The 25,453-nt window shown below is 39.8% G+C and overlaps 1 protein-coding gene across 2 annotated transcripts in view; it reads right to left on the bottom strand.

Annotated features, from left to right (window-relative positions):
* flnba (filamin B a) overlaps positions 1–25,453 on the bottom strand; it is a 53,671-nt gene that overhangs the window by 13,185 nt on the left and 15,033 nt on the right. For both annotated transcript variants that reach the window (XM_079482748.1, XM_079482749.1), the window contains exons 2-28: positions 18,707–18,955; positions 17,669–17,766; positions 16,927–17,074; positions 16,304–16,497; positions 15,175–15,337; positions 14,797–14,997; positions 13,044–13,181; positions 12,388–12,514; positions 10,159–10,295; positions 9,883–10,076; positions 9,664–9,777; positions 9,446–9,589; positions 7,921–8,044; positions 7,678–7,838; positions 7,516–7,606; positions 7,265–7,434; positions 7,041–7,158; positions 5,928–6,190; positions 5,251–5,848; positions 4,006–4,179; positions 3,692–3,854; positions 3,424–3,584; positions 2,557–2,724; positions 2,240–2,363; positions 2,016–2,169; positions 1,193–1,382; positions 855–1,102 (exon numbers count right to left, since the gene is read on the bottom strand). In XM_079482748.1, the coding sequence (XP_079338874.1) occupies positions 855–1,102; positions 1,193–1,382; positions 2,016–2,169; positions 2,240–2,363; positions 2,557–2,724; positions 3,424–3,584; positions 3,692–3,854; positions 4,006–4,179; positions 5,251–5,848; positions 5,928–6,190; positions 7,041–7,158; positions 7,265–7,434; positions 7,516–7,606; positions 7,678–7,838; positions 7,921–8,044; positions 9,446–9,589; positions 9,664–9,777; positions 9,883–10,076; positions 10,159–10,295; positions 12,388–12,514; positions 13,044–13,181; positions 14,797–14,997; positions 15,175–15,337; positions 16,304–16,497; positions 16,927–17,074; positions 17,669–17,766; positions 18,707–18,955 (4,814 nt within the window). The remainder of the gene's footprint in view (positions 1–854; positions 1,103–1,192; positions 1,383–2,015; positions 2,170–2,239; positions 2,364–2,556; positions 2,725–3,423; positions 3,585–3,691; positions 3,855–4,005; positions 4,180–5,250; positions 5,849–5,927; positions 6,191–7,040; positions 7,159–7,264; positions 7,435–7,515; positions 7,607–7,677; positions 7,839–7,920; positions 8,045–9,445; positions 9,590–9,663; positions 9,778–9,882; positions 10,077–10,158; positions 10,296–12,387; positions 12,515–13,043; positions 13,182–14,796; positions 14,998–15,174; positions 15,338–16,303; positions 16,498–16,926; positions 17,075–17,668; positions 17,767–18,706; positions 18,956–25,453) is intronic.

Genomic DNA, 25,453 nt, shown 5'->3' with positions numbered 1-25,453 from the left:
GTTTTGATCTTCGGTTGGTCCCATGCACTCACGTCACCAAACTTTAACTTTGCTACGCAGCGAAATATCTTTGGGCGGACTTGACGCATTCGCATGCGGAAGTCAACGGATCGATAAGTCACGTGTGACCGCGGCTTTACTTTCACAGAAGAATCTTGGTAACACTAGATCGTGCAATAACTAATTGTTAACAAATAAAGTGAACTAACAATAATAAATGCTGCATTAGTATTCTTCAATGTTAATTTCAGCATTTACTAACACAATATTACATTCAAACGTTGTCACTGTTAACATTAGTTAATGCACCATCAATTCACATGAATAACTGTATTGATGTGAACTTACATTAACGGGAATGAATAAATACAGAAAAACTCAATTGTTCGTTGTTAGATAATGTATTTACTAATGTTAACAAATAGCAGGTTTTTGTAAAGTGTTACCAGAATCTTTAGCAATAAAAAAAATTAAGTTAAAGCAAGTACTTCTCTAAGATAATGCTGCGAATTTACATTAGATTATGAATTATGTTCTCACATGTTTTGAAACGCAACGAACAAATGAAATTGAGCATGTACTGCATGCGTGTTAGCATGCATGGTTTTTACATTTCGCCATAAATCAAAACCTTACCCGCGATGTTACACGATACGAAACTAAAGCGATACGTACTGTAATCATTTATCTTGATAATGCAACGAAATTACAGTCTAATACATCCCGACCCCCTCAGAGCTCTGAAAATCAACACCAGATGAGATGACGACGACCCAACAGCCCAAACCTCTCAACCCCGTATCCAATTCAGCTCCTTTAAAACCTCAACAGAACAACAGAGATGATGTCCTCACCAGCACTCTGAAGGGACTCTTGGGAACGTTCTCTCCTCCGAACCGCACGTAAATAACGTACGTCCCGGGCTTCGGTGCCGTGTAGAAGATGTCAAAGGTCCCGTCTACGTTCTCAATGACGTCGGCTTCCACCTCAGTGCCATCGGGCGTGACCACAATGCAGGAGACTTTTCCTTTCCCTGCACCTTTAGTGTTCACCACGAATCCCACCTCCTCTCCGATGCCGATGGTCGGCCCGATGCCAGGTCCTAGAGAGATCAGATCAAAGAAAAAACATCGTCAAGGGATCCACAAGGAAAACCAAATGATGTTTGTGCACTATATACATCAGTCCGTACCTGTGACTGTACACTTGCTGGCGTCACCCGTGGTAGACGCTCGAACCCGATACGGAGAGGTCGGGATCTCATCGCCGCCGTATTTGATCACGATGGTGTAGCGACCCACCCGGTCCGGCACGTACGACACTTTATAGGTTCCGTCCCGGTTGTCCTGAATGTCAGCTTTCTTGGGTTTCCCATCCTGGTCCTGGAAAACATGGAGGGAGAATATGAGCTGTGAGGAACACGTAGTCAGACGTTTCTGCCAGAACATTCCCAGATGAGCGGAGGAGGATGAAGCAGTAAAATCACACCAAACACATCATTATCTACTGGAAAGAGGAAATGTAGAAGAGATTCATTCCTCCAAGATTAAAGAGAGACAGTTGGCAACATAAAACGGTTTGGCTTTTATAAGGAATCCATTTATCTCAATGTTGGACTGTCCTTGGAGTCAACCTGAAGTTTGAAATTCAGTAATAAAAAGCAAAACTGGATGTTGTTTTGAGATAATCTGAAAGACCAGAGCGAGATTTGAGGGAACTAGGACTTGTTTCATGATGAATAAAAGATAAATGTTACAATACACATGTGAACATTTATCAGTCTTTCTAAGATCAGTCACACTCGCATCAAATCCAAAAGTTGTTTAATCCGGTGTCGTTTCATTAAAACTTTATTCACTTTCACTTTATACAGCCTCTGAATTAGCGCAGTTCACTTTTCCATTTTTTAATTTGGTAGTTACGTTACATCTCAAAAGACATCATATTGCATCCAGTGATCTTTAAAAGAACCTCAAACACGTTTCCGAATCATTCATTGATGTTGAATGACTCACAGTGATGTGTACAGACAGCTGGCCCTCTCCGGCGTCTTTAGCGTCGATGGTGAATTCCACAGGAAAGCTGGCCGGGAAGCCGGTGGTGAGGCCGGGGCCGCTGGCACGCACTTTACTGGCATCATGAGTGGGCTGAACGCGAAACTTGAACGGGCTGAAGCAGACGTTTGAAGCATTACAGATGTGAGGCGTTTAATAAAATTATCCGTGTGTTTTTGACATACCTGCGCAGAACGTCCTCGTCTGCATATTTGACGGCTACAGAATAAGGGCCCTCGACAGACGGCGTATAGGCAACAGTGTGTGTGCCGTCGCCGTTGTCTTTAATATCAACCGGTTCGGCCACTCCTGTAAATAAATACCAGTATGCACTTTGAGAATGGCAAACCGATATATTTACCGTATATTTAGTAGCACGCATACTTCATTTGATTCTCAGTAGGTAGTCATGCGGTTCTTTGCCAAAATCTTGATTTCCAACTCGAATGTGAGGTTGTAAACATGACAGCCTCAAATTCATGTAAACGTTGAGCGGTTTTACCTTTGGGTCCCGTCACGGCCACAGACAGAGGAGCGACGCCGGCTTTACTACAGTCCACAGTAAAGGATTGAGGAACTTTAGCTCTCACGCCAGAGCCGACTCCAGGTCCAGATATCTTCACCTTACTGGCGTCCACAACATCCTTTACAGGTACTTTAAATGGACTTCCTACAGAAGAAACGTAGATAAATACTTTAAAACATGCATTAGCATAAATCATCAAACTAGTCTACAGGTTTGTCTTAATGCAAATGCAATTGTGCTTTAAAAAGGGATTTAATTGAAGAAAAACTAATATTGGAAAAGTCGGATATTACAAAAGTAATAACACGTTTCTTCAACAGTTTGCAAGCATCTGCGCGGTCATTCTTTTGTAGCCCAAATAGTGCAATAGGCCAATTATTTACTAAAGTTCGAATCTCTTAAGAGTCTTATGAAGTAAAGGCAGTGATGATAGTGAACACTTAAGTGCACACGGGTTGTGTTTAAAGTATAAACTGAATCACAAAAAAACAAAAACGAGAAATCTGCTTCATGTTTCTGACAGCTGGTGCCCTTTGAAATATTTCTCTCTGTTCCGTTTACACAACAAACAAACTGGAAACAGATCCTTATGAGAGAGAAATCAAGCTACTGTATTTAGTTTTGTCATAGTGAGATGGTTTCAATGAAGCGTTACGTCTAGCGTGTGAAATGTGGTAGATATCTTCTTTCCCGAGTGTACTGCTAATGAAAACAAATGTGAGGAATAATTCAGGTGAAGAAAAACTGCGAAAAAAACAACGTATTCCATGTCGTGAAACTCTAGTCACGTTTATTTTGGACCCAAACCAACGGTGGACCACAGAGAATATAAAAGGCATTGACCTGGAATGTGTTGTCCTCCATACGTGATGTTGACGTCATACAGGCCGGCCACATACGGGGTGTATTCCACATTACAGCTGCCATCTTTGTTATCTTTGCAGGACATTTTAGACTCTGATGGACCTTCTACTGTTATTCCCAGACCGCCAATACCAGCTCCTCTGTGGAGATCAAGAGAGACAACTTTTAAACTTTTATTCCACAGAGTTGAAACGTATACAGAACTCGATCTAGGTAAATAAACGTAAACATGCTAAGGCTTTGACACCTGGTAATGATTGAGAACTTGTTGGTTTTGTCGGTCAGGGCTTCTTCTAGACCCGGGCCCTTGGCTTGGACACGCGAGGGGTCACATCCCTCACCCACCTCGACCTTGAACGGACTTTTTGGAACCGGAGTGTCATCGTAGAAAACCGCCACACTGTGAACCCCTACATCCAGAAGAGAAAACCGTGCTCAACTTCAGAGTTCTGACATTAAAGGCAGCATTAATATATTGTAACTCGTAGCATCTCGTGCACTTCAAACCGCAATTTTACAGATACACAGCAGGGGTTAGATTATAGTCTGATGATGTTGTACCGTTCTCAAACGGTGTGTATTCCACGCTGTACGTCCCGTCGCCGTTGTCACGGATCACACAGTCTGTATCGTCACCTGATGGACTCTTCACTTGAGCTTTAATGTGTTTCCCACCAGCTCTGTTCAAAGCACGAGCGTCCACGCTGAAGCTAGTCGTAGCCTCTCTGAAGACCCCTATAGACCAGACAACAAAATACTTTTTGTTTTCGTTCGTTAAATCTCAAGTGGCGAATTTGTGGGTAATTCAGAGCATGAGAATACACGGAGATCTCCACCGCAAAAAAATATTTCTTATTTAATTTAGATTTCTAGTAGTTTACAAAAATGACAAAATTACTTTTTTGAAGAGAAATTAAGAGATTCATATATAGAGAGAGAGAAAATAGTAATAGTACTATAATAGAAAATAATATTTTCTTATAGTTTTCTCTTGTTTTCCAATACAAAGATTCAAAATAAATGACATCGGGATATATTTATTTAACAAGGAAATTGACCTAAAATATTAACTTTTGTTTTCTGAAAGAAAATGTAAAAAATAAACAATTTATTTAAACATTTAAATTACAGTTTATGCCCAAAACAAGCAAAATATCTACCAATGGGACACAGAAAAAAAATAGAATTAAGAATTTTAAATTAAATTAAAACTTCTCGTTCTTTTTCTTACCCCACTGACCGATAATCTTGCTTGTTTAACAAACTCCATTTTCCTTTGATTTATTTTCTGCTTATTAAAATTTTATTTTGTTTATCGCTTCTGAAGAAAACGTATCTTAACTTAAGTATTTTTGATATTTGTACAAAAGACAAAAATACGAGCAAGAAATGTGTGTATGCTCAAAACAAAAAATAATCCTGAAATAATTATTTTTAATATCTTAATATAGATTTATTCGTAATATTTTTTCGTCAATATAAGGAGAATATTTTTATATTTTAAATCATGAAACATTCTTAAATCATAAACTTTTGTTGAAGCATTTTTAAGATTTTCTAGATCATTTTACGGTCTAGGAAAAATTTAAAAACTAAGTAACAATTTCTTTCGATGTAATATTTGAAGGAGATGAAGGAAAATGCTTCCTTTTGCATCACAAAAGGAAAAGTTAAAGAGTTCTGTCTATAAAGGTGAATAATGAGTAATGTGTATTTCAACGTTTTAATACCATCAATACGTTTTAAAACAAACAACATTTAACCTTTTGAGCATTCTAAAAACTTTTTTGTTTGTATCATCCTCACCTTCTCCTGTAACTCCCGGTCCAGACACTTTCACTTTGCTGGTATCTACAGCCGGATCCACAGTAACTTTGGCTGGAAAACCGGTCACCGTCTTTCCTCCGTACTTCAGCAGTAGCGTGTACATTCCTGCTGTCAGAGGCACGTACGTGACCGTGAACGTTCCGTCCTTATTATTCAGAACTTCAGCCTTGGTTTTTGCTCCAGAATCAGATTCGGCCTCCAGCGTCAGCTGTCCTGGTCCAGCTTTAGAGCAGTCAACATTCACCACGCTTATCTCTCCCACTTTACCTCTCTTTAAACCCGAGCCGGACGCTTCCACCTTGGTGGGATCAAACGGATACTGGACGTCAGCGTGGAAGGGGGAGCCGGGAATATGAACATCCTCGAAGAGAATGTTGACTAGGTATTCTCCAGGTTCTGTGGGGAGGTACGACACCGAGCAGGTGCCGTCGCCATTGTCCGAACACTCGATTTTGGCTTCGGTGGGACCCTCGACGGTCAGACCGAGACCCCCAGTGCCCGCCCCCTTGGTGTCGATAGCAAATTCAGCAGGTTTGCCCACAAGACCTCCTTTCAACCCTGGACCAAAGGCTTTGACCTGTAGAACGACAAGAACCAACTGTAACAAATAAAATCAAACAGAACGGGTTTCAACGTTCTTTGGAATCCAACCGCACCTTGCTGGGGTCAGGAGGCAGCGTGGCTTCAACAGTGAATGGACTTCCTGGCACCGGGTTGCCATCATAAACTACCTCTATGACATAAACCCCCTCTTCTTTAGGGATGTACTTCACCAGACTGGCTTCTTTTCCAGGCTGAGGTTCAACAACACATGGCACAGATGTCCCTGACGGACTGGTGATCTTTACTTCCAGTTTACCCTGTCCACCTGCTCCTCGTGTGCCGATGACAAACTCCTGGTCCTGACTGACCTGCACCCCTACAATGCAAACATCACCGGAGTTTATATGAATATTTGTATTGTGAACATCCCACAATACAAAAGTGGAGACTTGGCAATCCAAGACCTGTACATGATTTAAAGGAACAGTTCACCCTAATATGAAAATCCTCATGTTACCCCTAGCGAACAGCACATGATTTCCTTTCTTTAGTTGAATCATGTTATCTTGACGATCCAAAACGGCAAGGCTTCAAAAAGCACAGACATCCATCATTATTGTAATCCAAATCATTCCAATGGTCTAGAAATGAGTATTTGATGAAGCCAAACAATACATTTGTGAGTAAAACTGAGCTTATTTAGTGATTGTTACATTGCGTATCCATGGAAAAAAATCATGCAATCTCTTTTAATATTTCATCGGTTCTTGCACGTTCTTGTGACAAAAGACACAAGAACCAATGAGATCTTAAGTTATGCATATGTGATGCCATATTTAAGCACAGATCAGATCATTTCCATGCATCAATGCTCTTTAGAAGATGTTTATTAACCACTGGAGTCACTTGACCAAACCATTTTAATATAAAGATTATACCGTTTTTATTAAATATAAATTAACAGTAATATTAAATTATTTTATAACATTTTATTTTCTCATAATATTATCTATCACCGAAATATCAAATGATTTGTTTTTGTTTAACTAAAGAAAGGAAATCGAATGCATCTGGGATGTCATGAAGATAAATAACGAGAAAGTTATTTGGTTGAACGGTCTCTTAAAGTTTAAAAGCACTCAATAAAGCAACAATGTTGACCACAGTAATAAAACAAACAATAAAACATATGACGAAGCCCATAACATAACTGAATGAGTACTTACGGCTTTCCAGGCCGTCCACTTGGATTTTGCTTAGGTCGAGCGGAGCGGCGACACCCACAGCGAAGGGGCTTTTGGAAATAGGGTCACCGCCGAAGGTGACGGTTATCACCATCTCTCCCTGCATTCATGTGAAAAAAGAAGAATGATGTCACAAGAGGACAAGTATTTGGATGCTCTTTCATTTTAATCGTTTAATTCTGAAACACAAATCCAGCTGAACCCACCCGTTGGAGCGGAGTGTACTTCACAGTGTGTGAATAGTCATAGTTGTCAATGATCTCAAAGTCTTGAACAGGTTGTCCTTTATTAGGGGCCGAAAACTGCACATCCACAGGAGCTTTACCCGCTCCTTTAGTGATAACCGTGAAGTGAGTCGGCTTTCCACTTTCCACACCTGATGAAGAGACCCAAAGGTCATTGAATTAAACATCAAATCGTTGGTCATCCAATCCAAGCCGAACGTGATGTAACAAACCTGCTCGGGCGAGTCCCGGACCCTCTGCTTTCACTTTCGACGCATCGTGTGAAGGGTCCACTTTAATACGGAACGGACTCACAGGAATTTCCTGAAAGAATTCATTTACGATCAAACCTCGAAAAAGATTGAGAAATTAATTGACATCGTGCACAAACTCACTTGATCGGCGAAGAGGACTTTGATGGTGAAGCGTCCGGCAGCAGGAGGAATGTATTTGACCGTAATGGTGTCATTAGCGTTGGTAATGATGTCAAAATCAACATCCTCCTCCTTATCACTTATAACCTTTGCGTCGCATTTGATTCCAACGCTGACGTCGCCTGAAACCATCACCACAAACACAACTTTTATGTAAAGAACGCACCGTTCTGAATATTTAAAGCAGGTGTGAATGCGTTTTACCTTCACCGGCCTCCGTACAGTCCACGGTGAAGTGTGTCGGCTCTTGAGCTTTCAATCCAGTTTTCTCCACACCCGGACCGAACACTTTCACTTTGTGTGGATGACTTCCCTTCCCAACATTCACCTGAGGAGAAATGTCTTCAGAATGTTAATGACACCAAACCAGAACAGACGATTTAAACTTCTAAACAACAAAAACGGAGACGTAAAAGCACATTTCATGAATATACACTGTACGACAAAACCTATTTGAAGGGTTAGTATTATTAGAAAACCTAAATATAAAACAAATCTTTTCCGCTTCAGTTTCCAGCCGACAACACAAATGAAACACTCAAAGGCACAAAACACACAACGACAAACAGTCAACGCGCACAGAAGTGTTGAAATTTATTGAATGTGACATTTGTATAATCACATGAATTCAGTCATGAATCAAACACTGAAATGCATTCATAAGTCCAAAATTCCCCGCTTATGATCCAAATGAAACATGTTAGTAAGTAGTTGAAACACGGCATTTTTCCAAAGTCTGTTGAGTAATATATTTGAGAAATATAAAGTTTGTATAATCAGTTATGAAAAAACTTTAAGACTTTGAGGTTTGTGAAATGACTGTGACCACTTGCAATACTTTCTGATCGGTCCAACATGATTTTATTTCATTTTTCTGCATCTACTTATTTTGGTCCTTCATTTGTATTTATATAAATATTAAATACGTAACTTTAAAGTAAAAAAACATTTGAATAGATTTCTCAACTTCATACCGACTTCTGGAAAAAAGCAACTCGGGACCACAAAAAATACAACACAACATTGTAAAAACACAAAGGTATTGAGTGCGTTTGTCATGTTGACACAACAGCATACTGTGCAAAATCATACTGTGAAAAATAAACTGATACTGTCTGGAGATTTGAAATATTATAACACTATTTGGCGCAGATACAATGCTTGAAATGTGAAAACCGATATAATGTTACAAATATATTTTGAATGCAAATGGATTGATCTTTTGGAGAAAAGAAATTACGACAGTTCTCATACAAAAAGGAACAATTAAAATAAGATAATTATTGATAAAGAAAATAATGAACAGCAGGAAAAAAAAGAAAAAAAGCTTAATACGAGATGAATTACTGATTTAACCAACAAAAACATCATCATTTGATTGTCATCATGTAAAAATACTTTAATCGATTTAACATTTGAGTAGTAATGTGTCTGATCTTTAGCACAATGATTTAGAGTCAAACATCCCGTGTCATTTATCTAGATGTCGATCTGTCTTTATTAAACAGTATCATACGGCGTGTTTATGAAAATGAATCCTTGTAAATTATTTGACAGAATAACAGCAGCGCTCCATAGTGGAGGTGGTGATGATAATGACGGGTTTACATTTCATCGTGCTAGCCGCGTTTAAAGCGCCAGCTTCAGTAAATGAGATTAAATCCTCGTTCACCTGGGACTGAAGTGTGTTGGATTGAACACGTATGACCTCTGACTCTGATGCTCTTACCCTGAAGGGGCTGTTGGGTACACTGACCCCTCCCCACGTCACAGCCAGCGTGTGTTTGACAGCCGACGTCGGAGTGTACGAGCAGGAGTACGAGTTTTCTCCTTTGCTTCTCACCTTCACGTCGACGGGTGCACCATCAGCGTCCTGGAGACAAAACGCACATTAAAAACGAAGATAAAAGTTTGAGTTTGTCTCGCACGTGATGTTCGAGGACAAACCTGTGCGAGGATATTCAGTGGTCCGTGTCCAGCGTCTTTAGCATCGACGGTGAACTCGACCGGCTTGTTTATGATACAGCCGGACTTCTCCAGTCCTGGTCCATATGCCCGGACCTACACGAGTTTACATTGATTTTTATATTTGCTGCGGCATCAAAATGTCACTTGTATTGTTATTCACAAGTGTACACTAGTTAGGGCACACTCCCGATCTGATACCTGGCCGGCGTTGTTGGATTTGTCATCAGGGACGATGAAGGCCATGAAGGGACTGTCTTCAATATCGTCATCATCGCACATGACGTGGATGGCATACTCGCCCGGCTCCGTGGGCCAGTAACACACATTACACGATCCGTCGTTCTGATCTTCACACTCGATCCGGGCCTGAGATGGACCCTCGATGGCAAAACCTGTTCACAAACCAACAAACTATTATTACCCCTAAATGCTACAATATAATGAGATCTCATGCGATGTGATGATAAGTCTCACCGAGCACTCCAACATCAGTCCCGATGGATTCAGCCACAAAGTCTGCAGAGTGTCCCACAACACCCCCCTCCAGACCCGGACCCCACGCACGGATCTTCTGCGGTCCGGCTTCAGAGCCCACGAGAACGTCAAAAGGACTGAACGAGAGAAAACGCAAACCAACGTATGAAGGTCACATAAAATTACATTATTTCAATGAACAATAAATAACATTTTTAAACAAACATTTGATAATGTTTTAAAATAGCTCAAATATAGTTATAGATAAATTCTTGGCTTTCCTGTAGCTCAGTGGTTGAAACATCGTGTTAGAAACGCCAAGGTCATGGGTTCAATCCCAGAGATTTACTCCGGTTGTATTGTACTTTACAATTGTTTCTAAGTCGCTTTGGATAAAAGCATAAATGTAAATTGGACACTTTGTGGCGGTCACATGTTAGCGCGATATGTCCGTAGTCAATGTGATAATCTGATAATACACCCGTAACTTTATTCACGCACTCAAAAATAAGAATTCTACCATTTTTATTACCCTTCCGGGGAACACAAAAGAACCTATTTTTAAATATTAAAAATAATATTTGAAAATTAAACTAAACTTAGCTTCTCAAAATAAAATAAGTTTAAGAAAACAAAAAGAAAATGTAACAAAACAAATGTAATTTATATAGACATATAAAATAAAGCATCAATACTATAACAAAATTGCTAAAAAGAAACTAAAAGCTCATTTAAAAAAAGCATCAATACTATAACAAAATTGCTAAAAAGAAACTAAAAGCTCATTTAAAATAAGACTAAAATTAATCTGAAAACAAAACTAATACAACAAAGTGTGTTCATACACTGAAAGTCAATGGCAACCAATATGGTTTGGTCATTAACTCTTCAAAGTTCTACAAAAGAAAGTCCCAGGGTTTGCGATGACCTGAATGGTGAATAAATAAGGAAATAATTACGTGATGACATCAGTCATGTTTATGTGTTTAAACTAGTTGTAGACTGGTATTGTTTTAGGATTAGATTCAGTTTATCAGGACATCCATTACGCGTCAAACCGCCATACAGCTCAACATCTTATAGAAACGAATGACTCTTAAACTGACGGCTTTAGTATGTCACAGGTTTATGAGAACGTTCCATTTCAGATATCATCATGCCGTAGAAATCAGCCGTGTGACGCCGCTGTACAGGAAACATCTCATCAGAAAGAGTTTGCGTAAATAGCCACAGCAGGCCAATATTTCACTTTAACAGGGGTCACGCACGGCTCGCTTTCCCCCGCGTGAGCGTACACAGAGTTGAGATTTTGGTGAACAGGAGGTCGATTGTGTGAATTCATCCCTGGGTCTCATTCACTCAGCAGTTTCGTCTCCGACAGAGCAGAGATCTGATTGGCAGACGTCCCAACACAACCTGCTGCCTCGGGCCACACAACACGACATCTTATAAAACCCTGAAATAAATACTCAAAACACCCTGATGTCCAAATAAAGGAACATTACCGTCAGGCGAGCATTTTTGGTTTAATTCTTCATTGTAGCAGCGGGCCTCTAAATCACGAGCACATTAGCGTGTGACTGCACGCTACGAGGAAACAAATCGAACCGAAAACACGCCAATCGTTTCCGTTCCGCCGTCTGTCAAATAAGATTAGTTTACACGAAGCGCTCTACAGTCATCAGGTCGCTTGAATGTGATTGAACGTGCGCACAATGGCACACGGCACGTCTGCTTCCCGGTGGTCCCCAGCGACGTCTCCAAACTCTCTCTCTTACCGATGAGGTCATGCTACTTTCCAAAAAACACTCGCCGGACTCCTGACTTTCAAAGCCAAGGGTTACATACTAATGAGTCGTCTTGGCAGTGGACGTGACCTACATTTTAAACCCGACACTAAAACGTTTCAGATGGACGGGCGGGTGTTTCCAAACAGATAAATTCACTAATGGTGGTGAACAAACTGAAGACAATAAAGTCCAGCGCTTCGACACCACACCGAACATGCACAAAGCATCAACAACACAGCCTGTTTGGACTTGGATGAGTTTCTGGCGTAAATTTCTGCATCCGCTCTGTTTATGCTTTTATAACTAAACAATCCTGAACGGATTCATCTCGCTAGCAGTGAAGAACGCTGATGGAAAGAGACACGTAACATCTGGAGTTGATAGCCAGACGTTTTGGATTCGACCTGTTTGGAGATGGATTGTTGGTGGAAACGCTCACCTCTTGGGAATGTGCTGTCCGCCCCAGGTGATGGTGACCGTGTATTTACCAGGTGTGTGGGGATAGTACTCGTATGAGTAAACTCCGTCTGAGGCGTCTTTCTGTTTTACAGGCTCCTCCAGGCCTTCTGAAAGTGAAGAATGACTCAACTCATTACAAACATCAACGCTTTATTCCATCATTGGGTGTTAAAGTATTTTAAAGAAAGCTTTATTAAAACCAGCAACCCAGAACCTTGTGAGCCAGGGAAATGCTCTCACTCAAACTCATTTTGACCCCAAACGGATTTTAGCTTTAAGAATGAACAGTTTACACACATTTAAAGTGATAGTTCACACAAAAAGGAATCATCATTTACTCACTATTTTGTCATTCCAAACTGTTAGAGAAGATATTTTGAAGAAAGTTGGTAACCGAACAGCACCGGACCACATTCACTTCTATTGTATGGACACAAAACCAACGCAAGTGAATGGGTGCCAGTTACCAACTTTCTTCAAAATATCTTCTTTTGTGTTCTGCGGAAGTTTTGATATGACAAAAGTAAATTATTTTGTGTGTGAACGATCACTTTAAAGGGAAAGTATCATTAAGTAATGAGAAGTCTGCCATGACGAGAATAAAGAAGTAAACCGGTTTGACAGAAGGTCACTTACTGGGTCCTTTGACAGTGACCTTTACGTCTCCACTTCCAGAGTTACGGGTGTCCACCTTAAAATCTGCCACCTGTCGAACTCTGACACCTTTGGGCTGTAAACCTCGTCCTGTGGCACGGCACGCGCTGGGTACAGACGCTTGACCAAACACACACACACGAAAACAATTGTTCATAGATAATACATTTATTAAATTAGCTGTGTGCATAAATGAATTAAAAATTCAGAGACAAAAAAATGAAGTGAAATCAAAGTTATTCCATTCCATGTTGTGATCAAAATACCATGCTGTTCCTGCGGCAAAATCTTTGCTAATACAACAAAATATACATTTTTATTATTCACCTTTTTAAATGGAAAATTACACACCGTTCCTAGACGTTCATTTAAAGTCGCATGAAATAAAAAAAGATGATTCTAATTGTTTTACAGTGTTGCAGTATTTATTATTAATTATTTATCCAAGCACATCATTTATTTATTTATTTGCACTTTTAATCTTTCATCAAAAATGTTATCCTTCTCCTCGAAACGCCCTCTCTTCACTTCTGGTCATGAGGAATGGCGTGAGGTCGGGGCCGCAATGACCGACTGATTGCAAATTGCCATAGAAATCGGACTCCATTTTGTTGCCAACGCCCAACTTTCAACGATCCAATCTGTCCCCCGTGAACGGAATCAAGTCCCGCCCTTCATTTTTCCTCATTTCAGATGTTTTCACTCGGATATACGTCACAAAATGGAAACAAAGAAAAATCGCTGCTCCCGTTTCATGACGACTTAAAAAAATACAATCGATTTTGGAAACATGTCAGTTTGCAATTTCATTTTTCACTGTAAAACTTCAAATATCTGTTGAAATGCGCGAGCCGCTATCCTTCGGGTGTGATTTCAGTTTATAGCACATGTGGCCTTGTTCCGTCGTTCTGGTTCCTAAACTCACTCTCATCAAAAGCCGTTCACCACATTTGCTTTAAACATTACAAAAGAACAAGAGTAATAAAAATGAATCCTGAGAGAGCAGTAAAGTTAACCGCAACCCATCCACAGACGCTATACTGTTAATGCATTAACATGTCAAAGAGAGAAAGGGAAGTTTACAAAAATGAGCGTGAATCGCCCAGACAAGCACCAGATTTTATTTTAAACAGTACTTTTCATCTATTTTCTTTTTTAAATCATCTTGTTTAAAAGAGACTACTTATGACGTCTTATGATGATCCTGTTACCCACCGGCACGACTGCGTTTAACTGTATGCAGGAAAAACAATTCAAGTCTATTTCTAATAAAACCTTTCACGCTAGCTGGTTTGGAAAAGCGATTCATTTAGAGGGCGATTCATATGAACACCACTTTGAGAAACAAGAACCTCTGAAAGACAAAAGTATATACAGCAAACTCGCAGTTTAACAGCGTTGGAATATAAAATCTAAAACCGTGGAGATGCGGAAACGGATTGTGACCTTAACTCCACCACAAGCCGTGTTTAAAGAAGCTGGCAGCAATACAAACCCCTCAAACAAGCGCGCTGGTGAACCGCAGCTTCATTTATAGTGCGTGCAAAAACACAACCCAATAACTACACAACATTACAACTCTTTCTCTTTTAGTCCACATAGAGCACGATAACATCAGCCGACTTCACATCGCGCATCAATGAATCATGGCGTGCATTAAACAAAGCGCTCTCAGCTGTACTTCGTTAAATATACACCTCACATTACCCAGCATCCTCTGAGCTGCTTCAGTTACCTGGACCGATGTTAACAGTGGAAGGACTCTTGGGAATAGAGATGCCTCCGAACATTATGTTGATGATGTGAGGTCCGGCCTGCACGGGTCTGTAGGTGCAGCGGTAGACGCTCTCATCCTTTTCTTCCATCACCACCTCAACCGTGTTCTTGTTGCCCTGAGGGTCTTTAATCGCAGCTGTCACTTCGCCCACCCCAGCTCCTGTAAAACACAGTAGACAAAAAGGTTTCAAGAATAAACAAGCTGAAACAGTTTTGGTAATGCAATTTGGCAATGTTTCATTTACTCGTGTATATATGTGTGATGACCCTGATTTTTGCACAGGTCAAATGAAATCATATTTAGCTTTTGTGATCAGAAGTTTAAATAGTCTCACACCTGCAGTGTAGATGTCAAAATATGTGGGTTTGTTGGCGATGTTGCCCAGTGGCTCTAGTCCAGGGCCTTTGGCCGTCACTTTCGTGGGGTCTCCCTGCGCTTTATCCACATTCACATCAAACGGACTCTTTGGAATTTGCTGGCCGGCGAAAAGCACAGTCACCTGCCGACAAACACAACAGCATCTTCAGTCCATATTTCACAGAAAAAATGCAGTGTTTTTATATTTATACACACATGTATGACGATATAACTGTGGATAAAACTACTTTTCTGAACTTACTATTTGTTGGTATGCAAGTAAAATGATTATTTTTGTCAACTGTGAAAATGTCAACCTTAGCAAGAAAAAAAAAGATACCACAACCACACGGATATCAACATTTGATGGTGTAAAAACCCATGTGAGGTCTCAGTTTTAAAGGATTGTCACATCCATAAAGCTACGTATTTCTCATAAATGGACGCATGAAAATTGAAAATAAAGTAACTATTATATTTATGTTCTATAAAGGTTCATCCTTTCTTTATTTGTTGGGGTATTATTGCTTCAGGTTTGTACATTTTAGTACACAGAAATCCGACAAAGTTAGTTGTCTCCCAAATTGGTGTCTTTTTTTTGTCACACATCTATAACGCATGTGTAGCCATACACTGACATTAGTCTGGTGTTTAGACACTATCAAAAAGGTAGGAATTGGCCTTCATTCTGTAAAATAGTCACAGTATTCTCCCAAATAAAAATGTTTATGATTTAATAGATTTGTGATTATTAAAACGGGACAAACCGGTCAAAATAACAAAAGTTGCAGGTTTGCAGATCTTGAATACCTCAGAGAAAACATTATATTACCATTAAAATTAAAAAAATTTTAAACATGTATTTAGAATCAGTTCAAAATGAATATTTGATATATAAGCCTGGTTTATTTTCACATCTTTGTATTCTGTCATTGCTGTTGTTTGACTGTATATCATTCCTGAAGTTTGTTTCTTTGAAATTCAACAGGAAAAAACTGAAGTCATTTTATATGTGGCTTTATATAGAAATGTATATCTGTTTTTATATAGAAATGTAAAAAATTGCAAGAATTGTAGGAGGATTAAGCAGTGACTGTGTTATTCTGACCTTGTGTGGTCCCATGACCTGTGGAGTGAAGGTCACGCTGTAAGTCTTCTTGCTTTCGTTCAGCATGGGTTTGATCTCCTCTCTACGGCCCTCTGGGTCTTCGACATAGACCGTGACCTGTCCCTGACCGGCGCTGTACGTGTCCACCGTGAAGACGGCCGGACGCATCACCCGGTTACCTGTCGGCTCGATACCTGTCAACAGAATTGAGAACAAACACAGTGAAAAATCGGTCGTTTGTGATATGCAAAGACGACTCAGGCAAATGTTCCACAAATCATTTACTTTCAATTTTACTTTATTACTATCACACTTTTCACGGTTTACACAACCAGAGGCAGATTAACAGGAAGTGACATCACAGATCGGTGCAGTAAAAACACCCAAACCGTGTTAATGATACTGTGATGTGAACAGTCACTGAAAACACTTTCTCACGATACCAGAAAATCAATGAAGGTTGAGATAAGCATGACGTCCTGACGCAAGCATGCGTGATGATCTGATAAAGGGAAACTCGCCAGATATCTCAGTGTTTCTATGTAAACGACAACATGACAACACAGATACCGCTGTCATTCAGTTTCACTGATCATGACACTTGTGACGGGCGTGTCTCTCACCTGGACCGTACGCACGAGCCTTCTTGGGGTTGAGTTTGGGTTTCAGAGGAGCTCCAGGTTTGAGTTTGGATTTGGGGAATTGAGACAAATACGTCATGACGGACTGCTCGTCCACGCTGGGGTCAATGATCTCCTCGGGAGCGATAACCTGCAAACAGAAACCGTGTCACTATAATATGTTATATTTATATATTAACACGTTAGTATAACATTTCTGTATAATGTTTTAGAACCGCGTATTAAAAAGTATTTATAATGCATTGTAATGTCTCATGAATAGTTGCAACTACACTTTTCCATTCACTGCATCACTATACAAATACAGGACAGAACAAGAGACATGAAATTGGTCTCAATTCCTTTTAGGAAAATGTATAGAAAGAGTTGTGTAAAACACACATGAGGTTTATACTTCATCCAGATCATATGAAAACACGTGTGTGTGTGTGTGTGTGTGTGCAGAGGCGTGATTCAGGTGTGTTCAGTATCACATCAACTCTGTTTGTCTAATAGGAGGTCGACATTTCCATTGTGGTCGTTTCTTTTCCGTTCATCCAGTACAAACACGAGCTTTATTAGAACTCAACACCCACCTCAATCTTATCTCAGCTTGATATTTACACATTAGCATGAAAGCTGGACTTGGATCAGTGCGTTTCAGTGTTGATACTTTGAACGCCCTGTGACGTCTCAATGGTGATTTATTGTAATCGTGTCATTGTGAGTGTCTCAAAGGTCTGACCTGTGGAATCCCGAGCCAGTCATCGGCCAGCTGCATGGCCTCTGTGGCGTTTTCCACCGGCTTCTGTGCATCCCAGATCTCCCAGTCAGGACACAGTCCTTAAAAACATAATCCAACTATTTCAAGATCCGCAAAATGGAGATAGATCAATTATAAAATGCATTAAAATGGCATAATAATGTGTGTGATTATAAATGCAACTGGACTTTGCTTATATTTACTAAACCAGAGTAAAATGTTTGGTAACATTATTTAAATCCGTTTAGCTTTCAGGGTTTATAGCTTTATACTTTTCCATTCTTTAGACTAAAACCAAGCAATATTATGTGTATAAACAATACAATAAAAAAATTGGGGACTGCATGTACAGACCAACTCTATATGAACAGTGACCATTATTGCAGAAAATATATACGGTGTTAATCTGTTTTTACCATTTACTCATTGGTTTATTCATCTAACATTTAAACAGTGCTAGATAAATACTGTGATATAATATTATACAATACATAATTTTTTGTATTATTTCTCTTCCCACAGCAGCTTTACGAAGAATACAAACCCCAGGGAGTGAGAAAGGTGTTTGTAGATAGAAAAAAATATAGATAAATACATTATAGAAAGCATGAATTCATGTTGAAGAGTGAGACATTTTTGGAAAGAAATGTGAACACTTTAAAATAATACATTAATAGTTCGGTAGACTAAACATTTTTGCTTTGTATTTTCCTCTTAAATCTTCTGGGGACGTTAGTTTGAAACCTACAGCACAAGTATGTAACGCTCATAAACATTTTCCAGAGGAGGAAGAAAATATTGAACTAAACCCGACCGCTGAATTAGAAAACAACGAAACTGAACAGAAGCACTTGTGTAGTTTGATTCGCACAGCTGTTTTCGGCTCAACTCCGCATCTCCTGACAAACAAACCCAGAAGCCCAGCTGTCCGTGAACAACGTCTGTAAATGTTTCACATACTAACACCTTCCCACACACAAAATGTTGAAGTGAAACACGATAACACGTCCAAAAGCTCACCTGGAGCGCAGCTGTCCACCAGAGCCCCCAGAGCCCTGCCGTTGCGCCAGTCCTGACTGAAGTTAGTGATGGGAAGGTCGGGCACTTTGTTCTGGATCCAGCCGAGCAGTCTCTGCTTGGGCGTCTGTTTTTTGGCTTCGCCGTCGTCCTCATCCTCCCACACGGGCATGGAGATGGAGTAATGGAGAATGAGGGTCCACACCATACCCAGGATCAACTTCAGATTGCCATCCACGATGGCTTTACTGTCTGTAAGACACGAGAATAAAGAGATTAAGAGATGTATTGATGCTGGGTCATGTTATGTGATCTGAGGTTGTGAAATGAGGTGTTCGTATAAGGGTCACAGGTTTGAATCGTATCTCCTTTATAAAGGGTTATGAACAAACTAGATCTGAACATTTTTTGGAAAAACAATGCGTTGGCGTTTCAAAAGCGCTCACTGCTAAATCTCTGATCTCGAGAACTGTTCAAACCTCACTGAAAAGAATGATTATGAGCCTTAGTAGATTTTACGAAAAAAGAAATGATTAAAATACACGTCAAATAACGTTCCTGTTTTTAAACAAAAGATTTGAGTTTAAAAACCTTAAAAATCTTGGGAATAAAAGACAAATTTTGGTTAAGATTTAGTCATTTAAACTGAATTATATGTTAAACCCATTTAAATTGGTAAACTTAAGATGACCTATTTATTTTGTTGAGACTACACAAATCATTTGTGTATGTAGATAATATCTATCTTGGCAGTTGATATGTAGTTCCCAGCATGCTTTGCATCTGATTGCATTAGGAGATTCATTTTCCAGATGAACTGTTTTTCAGTAAAACGAAAGACTTGGTGTATAATGTTGATTAATCTTGTAGATCTAGAAGTTTTGTATTATTTTTAAGTGGTTATCGCTGATCAGAAGAGCATCAGGTTCCAAAGCAATTGTACTGACAGGTACACCCACTTTACTTGCGCACACATTTGGGCGGTCTTAGTCAAATCATACCACAAACTGACATAGATTTGTGGGGGTGCGGTAACGCGAGGCGTCTCCGGCAGGTCTGGGTGGGCATTCGCTTTTTGATAGAAGCACCTTTTTTCCCCCCGACACTTAAATGTTTGCAATTTTACGTGTCTAATACATAACACACCAAAGACACAGGAAAACTTGTATTCGCGCCATATGACCCCTTTAAAAAAATCCTCTCAATAATTTGCACAAATATTTTTTAAGTAAATTCTACAAGTTATCTTTTTCAGTGGATTAATGAATACAATTAATAGTAATATCTGCACCACGCTCAAGTCCAGCTCTAGCAAACACGAGCAAATAATGAAGAATAATCTGGGTGGAGTGATGTGTTTGTGAATGACTCAGTATTATATCTGAGAACTTCTGGAGTGCTCTGCCGTACCAGTAAACACATTTAGATCGACAACACACCCATTAAAGAAAGATTTCAGCGTGATTCATTGAAAGGAAAAAATACTGAAGGTAACTTAATTCAACTTTATAACACACATGTGGAGTGCTGAAAACAAACATTTATGATCCGTCACTAACTCGGCTATCAGCGAAATGAGGTGATAATTCATTGAGTGAAAACACAGAAAGTGATTCAGTCCGAGACAAAAGAAGTGTTTGCAGGAGGAAAGGACACATGTTAGTGATTGTGGACACCGAGATGCATTCACAAACGCACAAGCCAGGCTTCTTGTGCGCGCGTTGGACAAACACACGCATGCACACCATCCTGCAATCTCATCCTCCAGCTCTCCGCAGAACATCGAGGAACTCCGCTGAACTTTAACACACAACTCAAGATCACAGGACTGGGTTTACATCGTTCCATCTTTATTCTTATAACAGATGTGACATTCCAGAACAGCTAATGGATGGAGATGTTTATATGATGCTGGAGTATTTTTTAAGGTGGAAATACTGTGCATTGCAATACATAAATAAAGTCCAAGAACAACCTTTTTCTACATGAATAATCCATTTGGTTTAGACACAGTTTCAACACAATGAACAGTTGCCCAGCAAGATCCTCCCTGAACTATTCGTCTAAACACTAACACGTACAGAACAGCAACTGACCCGAAAGACAAGCCAGACATACTAATTGAAAAGTTAAATTGAGATTTTAAAATGCATTGAAAATCAGGCATGACCCGGTGACCGGCTGTGTGGATCAGCTCACGGCCTCCATCGGTACAGACCAGACATGTGGAATGTTCTGGCAGGCTTTGAGAGGACCGCGTGAGGCTCGGTGCCAAGCTGGGATTCAGTGCATCTCTGGCCGCGGCATAATTCATGAGTAATACAGCGAGGGACAAAAGCTCTGCCTTCCCAAAGCCCCCGCTTAATGAGAACTCCATAAGGATCCCCCCTCCCCGCGCGCGAGAGAGACCCGCTCAACAATAGACCATGACCCCTAACCGTCTGCATTCAGGAACCGAGAATAAAGGTTGCCATGACAGCACGAACTCGATCAAACTGGCTCCCACATGAACACGTTTTGGAAAGTTGCTTATAAACACCACATCGAGCAACGAGTTGGGATGACATGCAAACATTATTTTTTATAATTTATTACCCCTAAACATAAACCAAATTTCTTTGGGAGCATTCGAGGCAAGATTTAAAGTTAGTGTATTCATTTACAGAAAAGCCCAGTGACCTGGTTGGCATCCGAGTCGCAGTATGAGAGTACAGGGAGGATGCCAGTTTGTTCCGACCCCAGAAATGACGCAGAGGTCTTTCCCTTCAAAATAAAGTCATGGAAACTTGAACTGGGGCCAGTCAGCTGAAAATTCACTGGGGAACACGGCACAACCTCCGAAGAACATCTGCAGAAACAAGCACTTTAAAATCACTGACACTATCCAAATCCTCAAACACCAGAACATATTCTCATTTGTAAGTTGATCATGAATGTCTTAATATTTACATCTAAGAGACGGATTCGAACTGGAAGAGAACTCCAAACAGAGGTCTTAAAACAGGGATTACTGAAGGTGTACTGTCCAACGTTCCATCCAAACCCTGACATAATCCAATTACGACGTAGCACAAGCCATCAGCCTCACGCTACACCCTGTGAATCAGTCTCGGATACAAACACATCCCGACAGTGTCGCAACAAACACCCAGAAAACAGAGAATCCCACGCAAGACTGCACAAATCAAAGTAGCACAGGAACAAAAATCAACCCATCATACAAACATCGTCCAGAAGGAATATGCATGGTCACTCCAAAAGAAAACGCTGGGTATTTTACCCATATATTGAGTCAAATATGGACTTTTCAGGTCAATTTGAAACAACCCAACATTTTCTGGACTGTATATCAGTAAATGATATAAGATATATACTAATAGACAGGGAGAGTCATTACAAACAAAGATGCAAAAAGAAGTTTAGATGTTTGATAAAAAAGATAAAACTAATCTTCATTATAACACCATAGTTCCTCTTCAGGACAGAAGTCTAGCTCGTATGAGATTAGACATGAACACGCTCACGGAGTATAGTATAGCGTATAGTGTATGGTATAGTGTATAGTGTGTGGTATAGTGTATGGTAGGGTATAGTGTATAGTGTGTGGTATAGTGTATGGTAGGGTATAGTGTATGGTGTATGGTATAGTGTGTGGTATGGTATAGTGTGTGGTAGGGTATAGTGTATGGTGTATGGTATAGTGTATGGTATAGTGTGTGGTATGGTATAGTGTATGGTAGGGTATGGTGTATGGTATAGTGTATGGTGTATGGTATAGTGTATAGTGTATGGTATAGTGTATAGTGTATGGTATAGTGTATGGTATATGGTATAGTGTATGGTATATGGTATAGTGTATGGTATAGTTTATAGTGTATGGTATAGTGTATGGTAGGGTATGGTGTATGGTATAGTGTATGGTGTATGGTATAGTGTATAGTGTATGGTATAGTGTATGGTATAGTGTTTAGTGTATGGTATAGTGTATAGTGTATGGTATATGGTATAGTGTATGGTATATGGTATAGTGTATGGTATAGTGTATGGTATAGTGTTTAGTGTATGGTATAGTGTTTAGTGTATGGTAGAGAGTATGGTATAGTGTATGGTATAGTGTATAGTGTATGGTATAGTGTATGGTAGGGTACAGTGTATGGTACAGTGTATGGTACAGTGTTTAGTGTATGGTAGAGAGTATGGTATAGTGTATGGTATAGTGTATAGTGTGTGGTATAGTGTGTGGTATGGAAATTAGTATTCACGCAGGGCGGCTCTCTCACAACACATGATTCTGAAAGTCAAATCTGAGCGAGAATTAAATGAACCGTGTGTTAATAGTAAAGCATGATGTAAATCATTAATTTTCCTGTGTTTCTCATATAAAATAATGAAGTCTAATGGAGGTTCACACTCCACGTGAGTCAAGCGATTTGCGCAAGTAAATTACATACAAAGTCAATGCAAAGACGCAAATAGACAAGCCGTGGCAGGCGACTCATTTACTGCAAACATGCAACAATCTTTTCTTCATCAAGTTTAAAATATTTGTCAGCTCGCGTCACTCACGCAAGCGAGGAACAAGATTTGTTCATGTTGGTTCGCAGAGCATAAAACAATGTGCATCAATCAGAAGCTTCCAGTAAGCTTCAACATTCAAACACTGAAAAAGCAAAAGGGCCCTTTTAGCTAAAAATGGCTTAAGAGAAATAAAAGAAAAAGAAATCTGACTGTACTGAATGAAGGGGTAATGACATATGAAATAAAAGGATGTGTGTGTTCTTTCCTTCCATGGCGTGTCCCCCCGGGGCTCTGCTTTCATGAGATTAGGTGAGAATAAAACAGATTTCCTCCGGGCGGGTCTCCTAAACCCAACGAACCATTACGCCAACCACTTTCTCAAGACTGACACACACAGTGAGGGTTTACCCACAATCCCACAGGACGGCACAGATGTCAAAATCTTTCCGTACAACAGAAGAACTTTGACTTATCAACAGTTCATAGAGAAACATCATTCGGTTGGATCTTGTCAGACCTTCTGCAGAACACACAGGAAACTCTTCTGTCATTTATCACTATAAAGAAAATCGCTTAATTGATTTCCATCGGTGTGTAGGAAAATAATCCTGGACAGTTTATCTGGAGATCAGATGAATCTGTGCATCTGGAAATCCATTTCAGAACATCACAAACACATTACACAAGAGAAACACAATACCACATCTCCAAACCGGCCACCGTCTGATCAAACCAAATGTTAGAGGCTCGAGGAAGTACAATAACTTTGAGGAAAAAAACGTTTCGAAAGATCAGCTTTAAAACATCATTCCCAGAATTTTTGTGCAAAATCAAAGGAAATAAAGGAACACATTGCATTAGGATAAAAACCATATTTGTACAGTTTATGGAGTTAACAATTCAACTAAAATAATCAACATTCAGATTCAAAGCGTCTTTGCAAAAAAAAGCTTCTAATATAAATTGTATTGCTGCAGAATTTCAAAACGTATTAAAGTCACATTTGAGATAAACTATACACAAACAATCTACTCCTCTAACCGTATGCTGTATATACACAGCCTTAAAACAAACAAAAATACAAGTGGTAGATACGCTCTTAAAACCTTAAAAAAAAGGTTCTTCACGGATATGCCATAGATAGAAAGATGACATGTTTTTTTTTGGAACCAAAGATGGTTCTTCTAACATTTGAAGAAAAACATATATATCAGATTATTAAAAAGTTAAAGGTTCTTTATGGAACCAAAAGGTTCTTCTAAATAATCCTAAATACATATTATTTGATTATTATAATAAAGATTGCGTTAAGTGTGTTATCATGCGACTGTAAGGAGCGTACTGAGCATCTCATCCGCCCGTATACACACTCACACACACAAACCATTCAGAGTTCACCGCTTGTGTGTGTGTGTTACTATAGAAACAAAGCAAACAGAAAAACAACATTACTGGAGGAAGTGTGTGTACACAATCCACGCCGTATCACCAAACACCAAAGACCTGCTGAAGACCTGAGGCGGTCCAGACAGGAACCAACAAACTAAAGATCAGAATGAAGTTCTGCAAACTCAAGAGCTTTATTTCCTCTGCAGAGGTTTCTTCACACGAGATGTTTGGAGCATGTGTTGATGTGTGTGCTGGTTTTAAAGTCATGCCTACAGGTAAATGACCTCAAGACACGAGTCCAAGCTTCTCCGGGTGAACGGTCACTGAAAGACACGCGGTTTCATTAGAGCGAGAGAAACACAGCTGTTGTGTAATGACACACTGACAAAACAGCCAAAATATTTAATGCAACAGCACATTAAAATGTAGAACTTTGTAAATGACAATCACCAAAAACATAATGCTTACAAACTGTAAAACATCAAATGTGCATGAAAGTTAGATACACAACGCAGTGTCTGAAAGACTATTCATCTGATTTACAACATCCAACAGCTCCTCAGGATTCAGAACCTGACCTGAAAAAATGAATTTTGTGGTATGTTCGGTCAGGATGGACAGAACACCTCAGAAGTGATGACCTCATCAAAACACGAGAGAAAGAGAGGGACCGAAAGCGAGAGACCGAGATTGACAGAAACCGAGAGTGTGAGAGATTCTTGGACAGAAACCGAGAGTGTGAGAGATTCTTGGACAGAAACCCAGAGAGATTCCTGCACAAAGCATGTGGTTCGTCATGTTTAAGATTTTCTCTGCATTCCTCACAGATTTTCTCTGACGTCC

This window comes from Barbatula barbatula (assembly GCF_947034865.1).
Source record: "Barbatula barbatula genome assembly, chromosome: 20".
Taxonomy (NCBI): Eukaryota; Metazoa; Chordata; class Actinopteri; order Cypriniformes; family Nemacheilidae; genus Barbatula; species Barbatula barbatula.
The sequence above is the reverse complement of the archived record's forward strand: the minus strand, read 5'-3'. Positions and strand labels throughout refer to the sequence as shown.